At 35.3% G+C, this 18,914-nt stretch overlaps 1 protein-coding gene across 4 annotated transcripts; it reads right to left on the bottom strand.

Annotated features, from left to right (window-relative positions):
* Nucleotides 1-6,772: 6,772 nt before the first annotated feature.
* Nucleotides 6,773-11,568, bottom strand: LOC141701293 (heme-binding-like protein At3g10130, chloroplastic). Of its 4 annotated transcripts, none has more exons than XR_012566742.1 (9): nucleotides 11,050-11,568; nucleotides 10,071-10,208; nucleotides 9,914-9,982; nucleotides 9,764-9,835; nucleotides 9,350-9,432; nucleotides 8,885-9,016; nucleotides 8,243-8,456; nucleotides 7,714-7,836; nucleotides 6,773-7,087 (listed from the first exon to the last, which is right to left on the bottom strand). XR_012566742.1 is itself a non-coding variant. In XM_074504975.1 (8 exons), exons 1-8 carry the CDS (start codon nucleotides 11,557-11,559, stop codon nucleotides 7,792-7,794), a joined length of 1,263 nt encoding a protein of 420 aa, XP_074361076.1. In that variant the 5' UTR covers nucleotides 11,560-11,568; the 3' UTR covers nucleotides 7,430-7,791. The 4 variants fall into 4 exon arrangements, 2 of the variants coding, with proteins under 2 accessions (XP_074361076.1, XP_074361077.1); XR_012566743.1 differs by having other exon boundaries at nucleotides 6,773-7,075; XM_074504975.1 differs by lacking the exon at nucleotides 6,773-7,087 and having other exon boundaries at nucleotides 7,430-7,836.
* Nucleotides 11,569-18,914: the final 7,346 nt, after the last annotated feature.

Below are 18,914 nucleotides of genomic sequence, written 5' to 3'. Positions count from 1 at the left end.
AATTAATGTATGGATAAGTGGCATGAAAATTACATATAATGTGATCTATATAATGTATATTTCCAACTAGTCCTTAATCAATCTCTAACGAGATTGATTCTAATTTTCTCAACTCAGTATTAAACCATAATAAGAAAATTAAACAAAAGTAGAGCGATATTTAATAAAATTCCATCAACTGTATTCTGCAGAATATAAACAACTCAATGTTTATTACATAAAACACCAAAATACAAACTCCCACTAAACCAAAGTATCACATAAGGTAACACCCATATGAACAGTATGCTCATGAAAAACCTTATGTGTTAACGCCTTAGTGAGCGGATCGACAATCACGGAGTTAGTGCCAATGTGTTCTATCGAAATCTGTCCACTCTAAATCTTTTCTTTAACAACTAGAAACTTAATATCTATATGTTTTGCATTTATAGTTCTCCTACTGTTGTTTGAATACTCCACTGTTGATTTATTATCATAAAATATCTTTAATGGCCTTTAAAAACCATCAAGGATACGCAAAGCAGTGATAAAGTTTCACATCCATAAAGCTTGATTGGATGCCACAAAATATGCTACATATTCTGCAGTCATGATGGATAAAGCTATGAGCGTCTGTTTGGAAGACCTCCATGAAATCGCTCCACCAGCTAGTTGATAAACATAGCCTGAAGTAGATTTTTCTTTCATCTTTGCATCCTCCAGAGTCAGAATCTGAATATCCAATGATTTCTAGATGATCTGATTTCCTGTATTTGAGCACATAGTCTTTTGTTTTCTTCAAATACAACAATATTTGTTTCACTATTTTTTTATCGCAGGTAACCCGCAGCTGCTACCCTTCGGGTGTGCACTGAGTAAACCCTACGGGCTCACGCAATAGCCTACAAACCACGTGAACCAAGGTAAACCGTATTTTAGCGACAGGCTCTGACTCAGGAGGTATAATCATAAATTCTCCTCCCGTGGGATTCAAACCAGTGACCAAGAGGATAGTTATCCCCTCTTTAACCAACTGAGCCAACCCTTGCGGGCGTTTCACTGCTTTTCATTGCTCCATTCCCGGATTACTCAAATATCTTCCCAACATTCCAGCAATGAATGTTATGTCAGGATGAGTACAAACTTGAGAATACATTAGGCTTCCCACTATCGATGCATATGGTATTCTTTCATTCTATTTACTATGCAAGTAAGACTCTTTCTGAAGCTCAACTTAATTACACAACTACTGAAAAAGAATTTCTTGCGATTGTATATGCTTTTGAGAAATTCAGGTCTTATCTTGTGGGTATCAAGATGATTGTCTACACTGACCATTCTGTTATCAAGTATTTTATTGAGAAAAAGGATGCAAAGCCTCGCTTGATTTGATGGGTTCTACTTTTGCAAGAATTTGACTTGAAAATCAATGACATGAAGGGTTCCGAAAATCAAGTTGCTGATCACCTATCCAGGTTGGAGAACCACAAAATTTTGATAATTATCAAATGATTGATGATTCATTCCATGATGAAAAACTTATAGCTATCAACACCAAGGGTTTGCCTTGGTTTGCTGATTTTGTTAACTACTTGGTAAGCAATGTCATTCCTGTTGAATTTACTTATCAACAAAAAAAAGTTTTTGCATCAGGTTAAAGCTTTTCTATGGGATGAGCCTTTTCTCTTTAAGCTTTGTCCGGATAATATTCTAAGAAGGTGTATTCCTAACGACGAGATAGAAAGTGTCTTGAATCATTGTTATAATTCTCCTTATGGTGGTCACTTTCAAGGTGATAGGACTGCAACAAAGGTCTTACAATCAGGTTTTTACTGGCCTTCTCTCTTTAAAGATACTCATGAATTTGTGAAAAGATGTGATCGATGCCAACGTACTAGTAATATATCTAGAAGGAATGAAATGCCTTTAAATTACATTTTAGAGGTGTAATTGTTTGATGTATGGGGTATTGACTTTATGAGACCCTTTGTGATGTCATTTCAAAATCAATACATACTGTTGGTTGTCGATTATGTTTCTAAGTGGGTTGAGGCCATAGCCACCCCAACCAATGATGCGTCTGTCGTGCTGGAATTCTTGAAGAAAAATATTTTCACTCGGTTTGGGACACCAAGAGCTATTGTTAGTGACGGGGGGACACATTTTTGTGACAAACAATTTTCAACATTATTGTTAAAGTATGGGGTTCGTCACAAGGTAGCATGTGCTTATCATCCTCAAACCAACGGGCAAGCCGAAATATCTAATAGGAAAATCAAGCAAAATTTGGAAAATACGGTAAATTCTACAAGAGAGGATTGGTAGAAGAAGCTAGATGATAGTCTTTGGGCCTACAGGACCGCATACAAGACACCCTTGGGACTATCACCTTATCAGTTAGTCTACGAAAAATCTTGTCATTTGCCCGTGGAATTGTAACACAAAGCTTTTTGGTCAATGAAGAAGCTAAATTCTGATTTTGCTGCACCTAGAGAAAGGTGACTTCATCAACTAAATGAGCTTGATGAATTTCGATTGAATTCATTTGAGAGATCCAGAATTTACAAGGAAAAGATGAAGAAGTGGCATGATCAGAAAATCATACACAAGGAACTTGAGGAAGGTCAAATGGTATTATTATTCAACTCGAGACTTAAAGTGTTTCCTGGAAAGCTTAAATCGTGTTGGTCAGGGCCTTTCAAAAGTGTCTAGGTGTATTCTTATGGTGCTATTGAAGTTGAAGATAACCAGGAGAACATTCATGGTTAATGGACAGAGATTGAAATCATATTTGGGTGGTGATATTGATCGTAATGTCTCATCCATCACTCTTTCAGAGCTATGATGGATGTGAATAGTCAAAGCCATGACTATAAAAAAGGCGTTTCTTGGGAGGTAACCCAAGTGTGTGGTACGGTTAATGTATATAAAGTATTGTTTTTAATTTGCTTTTATTTTTTACTGTTATTGTAGGTTAGGATGTATTTTACTTTGTATAATTTTTATTCCCATAAGGAACCTTAATGCGTTTCGTGAAGTGTTTCAGTTGCTAGGTAAGGTTGAATGCGGAAGGTGGAAAATTTGCAAGAAATTTGATGTGAAAAAAAACAAACAGAAAAAAATCATGGCCATAGTGCAAATTCATGCCCATGAATTGAAAAAAACAACAAAAATTATGCCCATGAATTTACATTCATGTCCATGAAAATTCTCTGTCATTCAACTTTGACATTCAGCTTACACACATTTTTCAGTCAGCAATATGTGCACAACATGAAACTATTAGCAACATGGTGGGAAGGATCGTAAATAAGGTCGCTATGTCCTTGTACTGACATTGTATTGGAGGAGTTAAAAATCAGTAAAATTCATGCCCTTGAATCTAGACTCATGCCCATGAAAAGTTCATGTGTCTCGTCTTTGGAAAAGCAACGTGTGTATTTCTTGCACCTGCTGAATTGCTGCCATCGTTACAAAGTATTATTTTACAAGACCAAGAATTGTTGACGCTCGTGAGGTGTTTGATAAATTTTCCGAAAGAAGTTTTTCTTGTTTGCGATAATGTCTTCTTCTACAACTGCAAAGACACCTTCCAACAAGAAACAAAAACGAGGTTTTGAATCAAGAACAGATGGCCAAGTAAATGGACGAAATGTTTACCTTCATCAAGAAATACCTTCCACGCCAAGAATCATGACACCTATGGGAGTATTTCTTTGTTTCTTTCGTAGAGTAGTTTTTTTTTAGTTTCTTATAAGTTTTCTTTTGGAGTCATCGCGGACAATGCCTCATCCAAGTGTGGGGATGAGGTGTTCTTTGAGAAAAAAATGAAAAATATAAAAAAATTTGATAAAGTTCAATATTAAAAATAGAATTCTAGCCTTATAAAATGATAGAGATGATATGTAGGATACTTATTTAGAATTCTACTTTATGTAGGATACTTATTTGTATTGTTAATAAATAATTAAAATAAGATAATATTTAGATGTTGGGCAGTTAGTTCAGGGTAGGAATAGAAATAAAAACATTAGACACGTACGTGACTGGGGGGAGAACAGTTACACACAAAAACAGAGAGAAGCACAAGAGAAAGAAAGCAGGGAAGAATTCAAGAGGACAATTGGTGAAGCAAGATCAAAATCTAGAGTTTTTATCTTCTCTTCTCTTTACTTTTCTTAATTGTAACCTTGTTACCATGTATTCATTGTGTATATCTCTCTTTGTTGTGACGTTGAATTAATTCTGCTTCTAGGCCTGTAATGGATTCTTGTGATTTCCTATAAATTACTCTTTCATTCTCTATTATGGTGTTCATTACAATTGTTTATAGTGATTTGTATGTAATGCTTTTTAAGCAATGATCAACCTTAAACTTGAATTGGTAATTTAGGTTGACTTGGAAGAGAAAATCTAAATTAAGACCTAATCACTATAATTAAGGATTGACATATGTGTTAATTTGTGTTTAAGATGAGAATATACTTGAACACCCTTGGTAGTCAATATAAGGCTGTAGTTAATGTTGTTCAGAAACTTAAATTCTTCGTAGGAATTCGGGAATTAGTCAATGAATTAGGATCACTTGAGATACGGAAAGACGATTAGTTAGATGCCTTAGACTAATAATTGGAACACTAAAATAGAGATGTTATTGAAGAACTCAAGACGCAGTTATGTGCCTAGATTATGAGATATTTGGTAAACAGTTTATATTTTGTTTTGACTTGAATTTGAAAAAGAATGGTGTTTGGTAATTAACAGTTAAAAATTAGTCTCTGTGGGAACAAATTATTTATACTACTTGTTACGACATGTACACTTGCATTTGAGTTGTAAAATCGCTAACACTGATAGACACATTAAATGTGTATCTACAATTAAATTCACGTAACTTAGTTACACAAAATGTGTATCTACATTAAAACACCTAAAAATAGTTAAAAACTCTATAAGAAATTTAATCAAAAATTTGGTCTACGAACCGTATTTAAGATAAAAACCGAGTTATTCTTGTGCTTGCTCTTTATCTCGCATTCATCGTTTTGTAAAACATATAAATCAAAATATATTAGATAAAAAAATGGGCATCAGGGTTAAATTTAAATATCAACAAATAACTAAATCTAAAATCGGTGATTATGAAGACAATAAATATTAGAGACCTATAACGTGGATATATTAGTTTCCTTGTGTATAGCCTCATCGATATTATGATATATGTGAATCAACTACATGATGCACGATGTTAATATTAAAATATGACTTACTAACCTGCTTATTCGTTATGTTGCATTAAAAAATGAAACTTGATCCAAATACAAAGATAACCTGCAAAAAAATAGAGAGAAAACTGAGATACTGAGATTTGAATTTTGAGAAAAGAAGACTAATTGATTATACGTGCATTTATAATTGTGTAAGTGTATATATTAGTCTAATTCAATTGAATACACAAATCAAGTAATATATGAATTAGTGATAATTTTTTTATAAAAAAGTAATTTGAAATTTAAAATTCAAAAATATAACCAATGAAGGAATATAGTACAACAAATAATAGGTGATATGAGAAAATTATGAAAAGATCTTGATTGATAGATTTAAATTTAAATTTTAAAAAATATCCAACTTGATTTAATGGGTCAAAAATAGATTTAATTGGATAATCTCTGGAGCAAGCAAATTATATGTAAAATGGGTTATGGGTAAATTTATTTACCCATTGAATAAATTTATATAAATACATATAAAAATATGAGAGAGTGAGAAATAAGCAATTTTGTGTATCTAATCATCAAACTTCATATTTCATATTTTTTACATGAAAAGCATCGCAATTTAGTACAATATATTAATGTCAATAATCTAATCATCAAACTTCACATTTTTTACATAGAAAGCATCCTAATGATGAAAAAATTATAGAAATTTTGTTTCCACAAACATCTCAACTATATACATTGTTCATAAACTTTCATTTTCAACTTTTTTACTATATTTTGAGCTATAAAAAGACTTTTCTACTATGTACAAGAATAAATAGAACAACTATTATATATGCACAAATCATGTATTTTGAGTAATCATACAAAAGTCTCTGTTCATTCAAATTGAATAATTTGTTGCATCACACATTTATTCTTGAATAATTTGTTATCTCACACGTTTATTCTTCATATACTTTGTATTGGATAATGGTATGCAAAGAGGAGAAACTTATTTTTTGAATATCATTCACTTAAGGGTCAACATTTCATCATGTTCAACATCTTAAGGGTAGTTTGTTTCAGGATTTTTAGGTATCTGGATCATTTTTAACTCATCCCTAATGTTTGATTCTGAAATTCAATCCTCCAAACTCATAACTTAAACTCCCATGTATGAATTTTTTATGCCATAGTGGAGAGATGGTTATGAAACATGAGTATGAAAAATTAAATATATTTTTCATTTTGTATATAATTTTATGTAAATATTTAACGCAAAATTAAATCGATAAGTCAAATCAATATAAAATTAAAATTATATTAATTTTTTAAATTAATAAAAATTAAATAATTAATAATATTTTAAATAAATATATTCGTAACCTCAACCCTATAACATTTTAATCCAATTCCTTATTTCAACCCCAGGCCAAGTAATTAAAACAACTCCTACTTTTTTTACAAATATGGAAAGATGCTACAAAATCATGAACTAATATTATATCCTATACATACTTAGAATCAAAAAAGTCATTCCGGAAACATCTAGCTTACACTTCTAACACTTTAAAAGTACATGAACAGAATTAATACTCACAACTCACAAGGACATGACCTTATATAATAGTCTCTTGTTGAACAATCGAAAACCTTAAATCATTTATTCGTCATAGAGAAATTGACCATACATGTCTATTAAACTATCCATACTATATGTAAATAGAACGAAGAATACAAAAAACAATCTATTACTGGTTTGATTCAATGCAAGTAAAGATCAGGAGTGAAGATCTTCAACATTGCAAATGTTAAACAAACAACCACTTGAAAGTACCGTGTTTAGCAATCGGGTTTTGAAACTTGACACGTCCATCCTATGCCATCTGATCAATACTCTGATCATCAAAGATATGCAGAAGATAATAACACAGTAAATCAACGAACTCTATTTGCAAGCATCATACTCAAAGATGACGGTATATCTCAGAAGTACATATGACGACTCAGAACTATGATTAGGAAAGGAAAGTACTACGATTCCTGGACTAGCATTGGAGTGCAAGTCGTACTTTAGTATTATAGCAATGTATAGCTATTTTGCATTTAACTTTGGACCGGAGAATGCATACAATTCTCTCTCTGTATGTGTGTTTGTTTGTTTGTGTGTCTTTCATTTTCTAAAACCACTTTCTAATACCTACTACTATACTACATTTCATCTACTTTACATATAGTCATAAGAACAAATAAAGAGATCATAAAACACATCGAACAAACATTCTTTGCAAACAGGACGTATCTAAAGACTAAAAGTAAAGTTCTGGCTTTACAATTTCTTTAGTTTATCTTATGTATAGGAGGAACACGACGATCTCCTATATTGACATTTTCACAAGGAACTCTATGTTTCTTCACAACTACTTGTCGGTTATCTGAATTCTTTTGCAAATTTTAGCTGGTTATATCCAGAGGTCCTATAACAGTATTTGCTATCATGACTTCACTATAATAATCGTCTTACACTCTCACTGAGTCAATGGTACTTCCAAGAATAAGCTTTGGATCGACTAGAATCCAATGTTCGCGATCAGAAAGCTTACTAATCCAGTGAGAACTCCTCCAGCCATATTAGCACTTCATTTCTCTACAAGTCAAGAACACAAAACAAACTCGTCAGTTCTCATCCATAAATTGGAAAAATGATGTATTATAATAAAAGAACAAGAAGTGGGAAATAGGAAAATCTAGAAGCAAACATAACAGTATATTCATATTTAACTAGTCCAAATTTTAAAACTTAGTGGTAACTGATTATTTGTTCCTAGAACAGTAAATAATAACACAAGCAAGCTGGTATCCTGTAATTTTTTGGATTTATACTACGAACAACCATTATCATCGCCATAACCCTAAGCATTAAAAAGGATCTGAAGCATGGATACCGATTTGTTTTTCAGAACTAACATATAAACTGGACCGATCACCATGGCAACAATGGAACAGCCAGCCTTTAACTAGCTAAAATCAGACAAAAGAAGACCAGAATGTACCATTATGAAGTTCCATGTTCGTCCAGGATCATTATAACGAGCAAGCAAACAACCAGTCTTAGGTTTCAGACCATCTCTTAAAAGACTAGATCGTAGTATTTTCTCTTTTTCAGCAACAATGTCCTCAGTGGGCTTTCCACTAAATTTTAGTACAGCAGCAATACCACCTTCAACTTTTCTCAAGCTTATATCCTCTTGATTGGGATCTGGCAAGCTGGTTAGAATATAGACTTGACTAATTAATCCCATAGTGTGCATACAAAGAAAATTACACTTTATTTCTGGTAAATCCCTTGCCAAGACAGTATGCTAACTATTGATTAAAAAGAAAAATGTTTTTTTTGTACTCCCTCTGTTAGTTAAGGACCAGCACAATAGGCATACAATCGTAAGAAAAAAAATGGTTTTTATAGAGAAAACAAAGTTTGGGATTTGAAAAAATTACTCCATCTGTGTCATATATAAATAGTATGTTTCAAAGCTGCAAACAAGAACAAAGTTGATTTCTTTGTTTAAAAATCTATTAAATTTGACACTTAATATTTTGAAAATTCTACTGAAGTCAGAATTTGGAGGGGAAAATAATATTTAATCGTGGTTCCATAATACATAGCTTAACCAAGATTTCAACACTGTAATTACCTGTCCATGTCTTTCTCTGATGGAAGAACTATTTGGATAGACACTTTTGACATATCAGCATCAAATGCCTGGGTAAAGACGGGGGTTGTCATTGCTATTTTTTCTGTTGTAGAATTCTTCCCAAATATGTAACTGCACAGGTCAGACCATATCAAAAAGTCTCCAAAAAAGAACAGACTAATATAATGAACATAGTAAAAAAAAAGCTCCAGTCCACAATGAGTAATGTCCGGAAAAAAATAAAAAAGTTCTGGATTCATTTCATGTTTAGTTGTTTACCTCAAAAGACATTTGGAGTGCTTCTTTTAGTAGTGTGACATTGTTATGAATTATGATAATCTGATGGTAAGTTTATGGATTTTTTTATAAATTATAGTAAAAATGAAACTCTCAATATAACTAGTAGAGCACTTTCGGGAACTCAGGGAGTACAAATCATGCATGAGTTCTTGTTTGTAAACTCACCCGGCAACAGTATTGAATCCGCTTGAGCCAGCCAGCTTTTCACCATCAGTTTCAACAACTATGAATGGAGAGTATCTTCTGACCTGTAATTCAACTAAAACTTGCAACTGAATTTATTATTGTATTTGTATAATGTTTTTTTTCCTTGATTTTTTTTTTAAAATATGTCATCTTTAAATTATGTTGAGTTGTGACTTGTGAGCTAATTGCAAAACATTGCAGGTTGGCATGTTGATACATAATATATTTTTATGTTTTGCAGTGAAAAACATTGGAAGCAGACAAGCAGGAAGATAAGGCTGCTGTAAAAACATACTCATACTTAAAGGAAAATAGATAGGTATGTAATACAAAGAATTCTATTTGCAAGCACATTTGATGCTATCAGAACTATATTAAGTGAAAGAACAGAACCTCATATGTGGATGCTCTCTTCAATATCTGAAACTTAGGTGTCTCCAAATCTGGAGTCTTATAAATCCGCAACTGTCAAATTATGATTTACAAATTCTTTTAGAACAAAAATACTGTTACAAGCTTAAAACAACCTTTAAGAAAAAGTACCTGCTTCATTACATCCCATAATCCCTCAAGAGAAAAATAGTTATTATTCTTTATAGAATCCCAAAAATCCTGCAAAAGTATGTACGAGAAGAGAGTGTAAACCATTAAACCACTACAATGCACTGTCCATTTGAGTTCACTAGCGACAGAATCCTACCTCATGGCTGCAAAACTTGTTAGTCTCTGGGTTGATGCCCATTACAGAAGTGCCTGTAAATATTAATTCAGGTTTCCAGGGCAGAAGAACAAACCTCATGATCATTGTCCACCTTGTCGTTATTTCATAAGGTCCTGTCTACGACAACTCAATTAGAATGAAACTTTCATCCTCATATTATTATTTTTTACTAAATCATACTATTCTTACTCGCCTTAGAATTCTAAATATGAGCATGAAGGATTGTTTTAGCTGAAAGTAGTAACATTTTTAATTATTTAAAGTTCTACAAATAGGAATTATCAACTTATAATAAAACTATCAATTGATATATATGTCAATATAAGAGTAAGAGAAATAAAAAAAGGTAAAAATAAATATCAATTGTTTTAATAAGTTTAGTTGATAAACATTACAAGCATATTCAAAAACAATAAACACTCTAAAACCAAATAAAAAGAAGGATCACCAACTAGATCAACAAGTTGATTGTCAATATATAAATTTTGTTTTCTCCAACATCTCAAGCACGCACATTAATCTTTCACATTAATCTTTCAGGAAACTTCCATTATTAAGTTTGAAGGGGATAGGCAAAACAACTTTAAAGCACAATTCACACGATTTGAGTAATCATTTACGAGTTACATTCATACAATTTGAATAAAAATGCTATCATACAATTTGATTCTTCATGTACTTTCAAAGTAGTTGAACAAAATTTAATAATTACATGTAGGTACAGACTTTATAAAGTTACATAAAGACACGTATATATTCCTCTCATAGAACCATCGAAAACCTTAAATCATTCATTCATCATATATAATTGCCTAAGAAATTTCTCCTAAAACTGTTTGATGTTACCATGGCTAATACACTATCAATTCCTGAAGTAAACAGTTCATCTAAAATCTTAGGACGTTAGAATAAAGTATAACTCGATTTTAAAATGGAAAAGAGAGAAGCTAAATATTACCGGTTTGACCCAATGCAAGTAAAAATCAGGGGTGAAGATCTTCTTCAACATTGCAATATTGAACAAATAACCACTTATACTATCATGCTTAGTAATCGGGTCTCGAAACTTGACACGTTCATCGTACGCTGTCCGATCAATACCCTGATCATCAAACAGATGCGGAAGATCTTCGTACAAGAAATCAACAAACTGCTTAATATCGACCGTTGATTTTGGCGGGCTCTGTTCCACCATGCTCATTTTAAGTTTCCAATTTCTTTTCATTGTTTTGGTTACAAGTACGGAAGTTCTGTTAAGTTTGAGTTGTTGTGGAGGGTATAGAGAGGTTATGTGGCCGGATAGTGGCCGGAAAATGGGGTCGGAGAGACGTGCGACGGACATTTTGCCCGGGAAAAGATAAGAGGGGTTGTTTGGTGTGGTATGTTTGAGTAATTGGAGGGTTAGTGAAGAGGATTTGAATCTTAGCCACAATGATTGGTTAGCATTTGTTTTAGCTTCGTGGTTCATACACCCAAATGAGAGGTGAATTTGCTTTAGGTCCCAAATTTTGAAAAGGAATAAAATAAGTGGTATAAGTAAATTAAAAATGTTAGGTTTCTCAAGCTGGGGATTCGTCCATTGTGGATGAGCCTCGGTTGCCCCTATAAAGGTTCCTCCACCTTGGGAGGTGGTATAGGTCGAGTGTGGGGTATCTCCACTATCGATGAGATCGTTGTGATGGGACAGGATCGTCTATTCCATCATTGTTTCTGCTCCGTGTAAGTACCATGGTTGTTGTTGTCTTCCCACAGACGGCGCCAAATGTTGTGGCTGAAAAACTAGGGTTGTGATTGTAATTAATGTTAGGGTTGTTGAATTTCGAACTTTAATGGTTGTTCTCGCGGTGGGACTAGCTATCCTCGCAAGATGCCTACGTATCTTTGTGTTGTAGAGAATCAAATCAAAAAATGTAGTTTTAGGTTGAGGGGTAGAGCCCTTTATATAGATGTTGAGTTTAGAGTTAGACTAGGGTAGGCAGACTTGGGACGAATCCCCAATTTCAGCAGCTACATACACCTGTGAACCCTCGACCCGTTGGGTATGAGTACTCAACGATCGTGACCACTAACCCCTCTTACGACATGCCTCTATAAACCGAAGTTAGAGAAAGTGGACGCTCTAATCGGAGTGAAGGACCAGAGCGGACGCCCCAATACGTACGTGGCTTGGCTTCTATCACTGAGGATCGAGAATTTTCTGGACCCTATTCTGATAAAGATTTCGAATCATCGGACGACGAGGTCGCTCCAAGGAAGAAGCGTGCTTGTAAAGAGCCGATGCCTAGTGGCAACCATCTCCTAGGAGCACTCAAGGGGCGATTCCCAAATATGTACTGGAGAGGATCAGGGCTCATGAAGCTGAGTTCCAAAGGTTGAAGCGTAACCTGAAGATGCACTTAACTCCAAGATCTCTACCTGCAGCGAGGCAAAAGGATTTTCCTCCTATCATAGACCTGGAAGGTCCAACACCAAGAAGGGCTGCAGCCCCAAGGGTTGATCCAAGTGATTTGATGCCCCAAGGAGATCCTGATGATCCAAAACTATTGTTCACTGAAGAGATAATGAATTTTCACATCTCAAGGAAGTTTAAAATGCCCACCATCAAAGCATATGATTGTACTGGCGACCCGGCTAACCATGTCAGGACGTTCTCTAATGCTCTATTGCTACAGCCTGTGAACAACACTATCAAGTGTCGGGCCTTTCCTCAAACCCTGCCGGGTATGGCTCAGAGGTGGTACAGTCGTCTACCCCCAAAATCGATTGGATCCTTCTAGGATTTGAGCCAAGATTTCATCAAGCAATTTCTTAGTAGCAGAGTACATGAGAAGAGTTCGGCTTCCCTCATGGACATAGTCCAAGAAGCAAAGGAGACTCTTAGAGATTACCTCAATCGATTCACGAAGGAGGCCCTGGAGGTCCCAGATCTTGACGACAAGGTGACTATGATAACCCTACAACAAGGGACTAGAGATGAGTTCTTTAAGATGTCCTTGGCCAAGAGCCCTCCTGAAAGCATGCTGCAGCTTCAGGATAGGGCCGGAAAGTATATCAAGGTGGAGGAGAGTATGAAGAAAATGGTGGTGAGTAATGAGCTCGTAGGAAATAAGAAGCGGAAGACGGATCAGGAGTATGATGCGAAGGACAAGTATCCTCGAACTGGAAAAAACTCTGACTCCTCTTCTAAGAAGAATCAGCCACCGAATATGCAAGGTTGAACACTCCAACGAGTCAAATCCCTATGGAAATTGAGAAGGGCAAAAAGTTCAAATGGCCAAAGCCACTAAGGGGAGACCCCGAGATAAGAGACAAGAATCGATACTGTAGGTACCATAAGGATGTTGGTGATGATACCTACGATTGCAGGCAACTCAAGGATGAGATTGAGTATTTGATCTGAAGAAGAAAGTTTGGACGATTCACCAAGGGTGAAGAGGTTGGAGGCCAAAAAAGAGATAATGATCGAAGAGATGACGATCGAAGAGATAACGACAGGGATCGTAACCCCCAGCCCCGAGGGCCAATGATCAACATGATCTTAGGAGGTCCTACAACAGCTCAGACTACAAGGAACTCTTGAAAAGCTTATGTGAGGGAGGTAATGAGTATAGTCAGAGAACCGTCTAAGCGTTCCAAGTCGGAGATGACGCTTGAGTTTTGTAATAACCCCAATTTTTGGAAATTTTTGAAACCCTTATGAATAGTGTTTTTGCTGAATGAGAAAACTTTTCATGCCACGCTTTGTAGGGGTTCTGTTATTGATCTTATGGGATATTATTAGTACTCTATGAAGTATATAAGTGTATGTAAAGATCGTCAGAATCCAATTCCGAACACTTTGGTTTTTCCCGGAAATCCACAAGATACGGAGAGAATTAAGTATAAGGTGATAGGATAAAAAGGATTTAAATTAAAGGATTATAAGAGAGGATCATAGAAGGAATATAATATATTGAGAAAGGTTAAGGGAACCTAAGTAATAAGATCCCGGGTATGATCCTTCAAACGATAAACGAGAACGAAAGTTAAGCGAACCGTATAGCAGATCAGCGGTCATTAGGCAAACGATTAGGAAGTTAATCAAAGGGATTAATGGGAATGATGTCATCCAACCAATAGAAAGAAGACAAGGAAGGAAGGATGACATCATGAGGATGAGGTAAGCATGACATGGGAAGGAAGGAGGTGTGGTTGAATAAGAACCACACAAATTCAAGGGCAAGGTAGTAATTTGCTAAATCAAAAACAAAAACCAAGCCAACCAAGCTAGCAAAATCATTTCATCAAAAATCAAAATCAACCAAGGCCTTGTTCTTCACTTTGCTCTCGGCTTTTACACATTTTAAAGGGTAGATTTTTCAAAAATCAAGATCCAAGCATCCTTAATTGGTAAGAAAATTCCCTAATCATCTTTATGCTTAGTTATGGCTATATCATGAGTTTAAGCCATTAATTCTTTCTCTAGCTTCTTCATTTAATCAAAGAAGAAGACAATGAATAGTGTTTTCAAGTTTTTAACTTGAACTTTTTCTTGTTTTTCTTGAAGATCTAAGCTTTCCTAAGGCTTCTCAAAGTTTCTTAAGGCTTCCTAGCTCCACCCACCACTCCAAGGAAGGTATACCATTTCCAAACCCTAGGTTCATATATATTATAAGGTGATTTTGATGAGTAGGATGTTATGGTATCTTGTTGTTATGATTAGAGTTTGAGATTTGGAATGGTAGTGAAATGAAATGGTAATTTTGTGGTTTTGATTTAAAGAAACTTAAGTATGATTAAAGTTAGGTTTAAGCATATGTATGAATGATTAAAATTGAATTGGTTGGGATTGTTATGATGTGATAAGGATGGATGTTTGTTGTGTGTTGGATTTGAGGATGGTTTGGGTTGATTGTGGATGGTTTAAAAAATGGGAAATCGCGTAAACATAGCCGTCGTAACGTCCGATTTTCTTTGGACTGTTTTTGTGCATAGCATTAGGACCCGAGAACCCCCTGCTAGATTGTGACCACTGCCATGTTTAGATAGCTCATGTTACGAGCTTCGTTTTGATATGTAGTTCGTTCGATTCCGATTTACGGTTTAGGAGAAACGACCGTTTCAAGTAACGGCGTTTCACGAACGAAACTTTTTCCCTCGCCTTACTTTGAAATGTAGGTTAAAGACCAAAAAGGGTTAATTAATGCATGAAACATTTATGGTAAGTGTTTTAGGCAGTTGGTAAGTCACTCGCGAAGGAATCGCTTTAAAACTCGTAAAGGTTAAATTATTAAAAATGGTGGAGCCGAGGGTACCCGAGTGACTTAAGCGAATCAGTGAGCGCAAAACAAGCGTTAGAGTCTAAGTTAGTTAAATTATAGATTTACAAGTGACTTTGGTTTAATTCCAACTTACTTGTTGTTTATAGGTTACCAGACTCGTCCCGAGCCATTCGTAACCCCCAGTCGCTCAGGCAAGTTTTCTACCCGTTATACTGTTGTTGTGATGAATATATGTATATGCATTATCTTGTGATAGATGCATGTTGGTTAATTAGCAATTTTTGCGATATATTGGAGCATGCTGATATGGTATATATATGCATGCCTGTTTCATATTCTTGAAATTTATATATGTTGGTTCAGTTGATAATACCTATGCTAGAGAATAGCGGTAACTTGCATATACCCTTAGTATAGGGACCCAAAAGGTGAAAATATTTTCTAAAACCGGGAGTCGAGGATCCCGAGTAATCTTGTATACATGGATAAGGATATATATATATATATTTATATATATATATGGTTATAGTTTTCGAAACTATTAATCGAATAAGGTTTATTCGATAACTTTATTTTATTTAATGAATATTATTACGAATATTCATTCGAGGACTTATGACTCCTTTTATTTTATTATTTGAATAATATTTGAATATTCATTCGAGGGCTTATGACTCAGTTTATATTATTTATTGATTAATATTTGAATATTCATTCGAGGGCTTATGACTCAGTTTATATTATTTAATGAATATTATTTGAATATTCATTTGAGGATCTATGACTCCGATTATTTGCTGAGATATATTCTTTATTTTATTAAAGAATAATGTTTCAATAATCAAACTTATTTTCGATTATTCAAATAAAGATAATACTTTCATATAAGTATATCTTTGGTTATTTAATGTTTATTTCAAGTATAAGTTTTAATACTTCTACTTCAATTATTTTTATAAAGATTATTCTTTATGGGAATATTATTTAATTAATAATATCCAGATATTTTCTAATATTCCGGGGACTGATTTACTTCATTAAATCAGCCTTACTCCAAACACTCTTTAAAGTGTTTTCGAGTCTTCAAAATGATTTTTAAAAGTCAGAGCGGATCCCAAAACTCATTTTTATATTTAAGATCTTCCTTTTAAAGGGGATTTAAATACTCGCTCAAAACCTGGGGAATCCGGCTCTGTGGTGTATTTTATATTCGCAACGAGGTTGCAGATTTGGTAAATGAATTGATTACTTGCCCAACGTTCGGGAAGTAAGCCCATCTCATTGAGTCGGCATAAGCGACAGGCCGGGGTACGGTCTATTATTGTGTAAGTGGCTGGGTGGCAGTCCATCAACGCGTGAGGGGCCGGGGTACGGTCTAGCGCGAGGTCCTAATGCGGCCAGGGTGATGACCGGTGAGGAATTCATCCATCTACTAGTAGAAAAGGTTACTTATTGGTATCTTTGCCTGATCAGCGAGATATCGGGTTTATGCCAAAATTCTTTTCCTTTCCAAAATTCATTGGATGTTTCAAACTCTGTTCATACTTTGCATAACAGAGGTTCCAGGAAATGTTTAAAGGGATATATATATGTGGATATATATATATCGGGACTAAATAAAGTATCTCATAACTTTTTCATTCAATAATATTTCAAAGATTGAATCTATTCAAGTCTTATCTTGTGGTCTCATCAGTGGGATGAACTTTTGAAATTGATTGTAACTTGAACGGTGGTAGTTCAAGTAGTATTTGGGAATGATATAAGTGTAGTGAAGTATTTGGTAACTTCATCTTTTAAACTTATATTTAATTAATGATTGTCTTATGTATGACAAAGATTTTCAGAAAAACGTTGAGACAAGGTTAGATATATGAGATCACCTTGCAACGATATTTTTTTTTATATACAGTTATACACTGGGACTTTGTGTATATTATGCATGGAAGAGGACTTCCAATATTTTGAAAAGTATATATATGTATATATATATACTGAATATTTTGCGACTTCATCGCATTAAGTTATCAACTTGGTTCATTTCTTTTGACCAAGACTTTCATGAGTATTATGAGTAGACTCATATACTGTAAATAATTATGCATATTATTTTGGTGGGCTTGCTGCTCACCCTTGCTTTCTTCTTTCATCACACAACATCAGATAGACAAGATGAACCGGACCAAGCTCCCGATTCGCAAGAGGTTAGAAATCGTTCGGCAGTCTTCTGGAAGCATTGATGCTGCTGTAGCTGAGGTAGGAACTACCAATAGGCTAGGCCTTCAACTTTTGATGTACCAGACTTATGTATAATATGAATTGTAGTAATGGCAAATAAAATGTAAATCTATTCAGAAAACCTTTTAAGGTGTATTGGCAGATAATTGTGGAATATAATTACTTGTGGTTATATTTTTTTTATGTTCATCTCTGAGACTATAACGGGTTGTGGTGTGTGTTAGTGTGGGGTCACAGCATAAGGTTATTTTTATTAAGTAAGTGAAGTGGTATTGTGGAATGAAAGACCGTGACGACCCGGATCCCCGACCCCGGATCTGGGGGTGTTACAGAAATGGTATCAGAGCTAAGCGTTATAAACCTCAGAGATGATGGTACGTTAAGATAATAAGTTCACTAAGATAATAAGAACTCTTGCCAAGTTCATAGTCGGGCTACCTAACGTAGCACTGACAGTTAAAACCCTTATGGGAACCCTTATAGGTATCGTGATAGTAACATAGTTTGTTCTCGTATAGGGCAGCGGGGCACCAAACCTTGAGGTTCAGGAGCATCAGCATGAGGATGTTTTATTACAAGTTGGAGATCAAATTGTGAATCCGATGGAGTACCCTAATGAGGGACCGGATGAGGTTCAGCTAGAGAATGCTGCGGTTGAGGATGTTATTCCGGAAATGATTGTGGCTGAGGAGGATCTCATGGAGGATCCTGATGAGAATGAAGAGAGGACCGTTGAGGAACAGATGACCGTAGTCAGGGCGACTACCAGAGCAAGAATGGCCGCGAGGGTGGCCCTAGAGAATGAAGAGTTACCAAGGGCACAAAAGTTAATGAGGGCAGAAGGAGTGGGGCCTTCCACGACCCCAATTATACCAGTAACAGACCCTCTTCCAGAGGCTCCTGTAGACCTCCATGAGGTTCCACCAATTCCTGTTCCCTCCCCTGTACAGAGCCCAGCACATACTGAGGAAATGCCACCTTTATCCCCTGCACCATTGTCACCTGATACCGTGCTTGGTTATCCATTTGGATCTCCTGGGTCTGCACCACCTGTTCCCCATGGACTGCTAGATGCTACCACTCAGGCTTCTCTTATCGCTGATTATCATATGACTTTGGGTGGCCTGTCAGAGGCCCGGAATGTTAGGAGTGATCTGTTGGATCGACTTACTGCACCAAGGATTGAGGGTGGGATACTTCCGGCAGGATTAGCGTATAGCATGGAACGGATTGAGGCTACCACCCGTGTTACAGCTAGAGGCCATCTTGAGGGTCAGGTTGATCCAGCTCTACTTGCGACTATCTTAGACCTCATCACCTCTGT

This window comes from Apium graveolens, unplaced genomic scaffold, assembly GCF_009905375.1.
Source record: "Apium graveolens cultivar Ventura unplaced genomic scaffold, ASM990537v1 ctg3685, whole genome shotgun sequence".
NCBI lineage: Eukaryota > Viridiplantae > Streptophyta > Magnoliopsida > Apiales > Apiaceae > Apium > Apium graveolens.
This window is presented reverse-complemented; position numbering and strand designations above follow the sequence as displayed.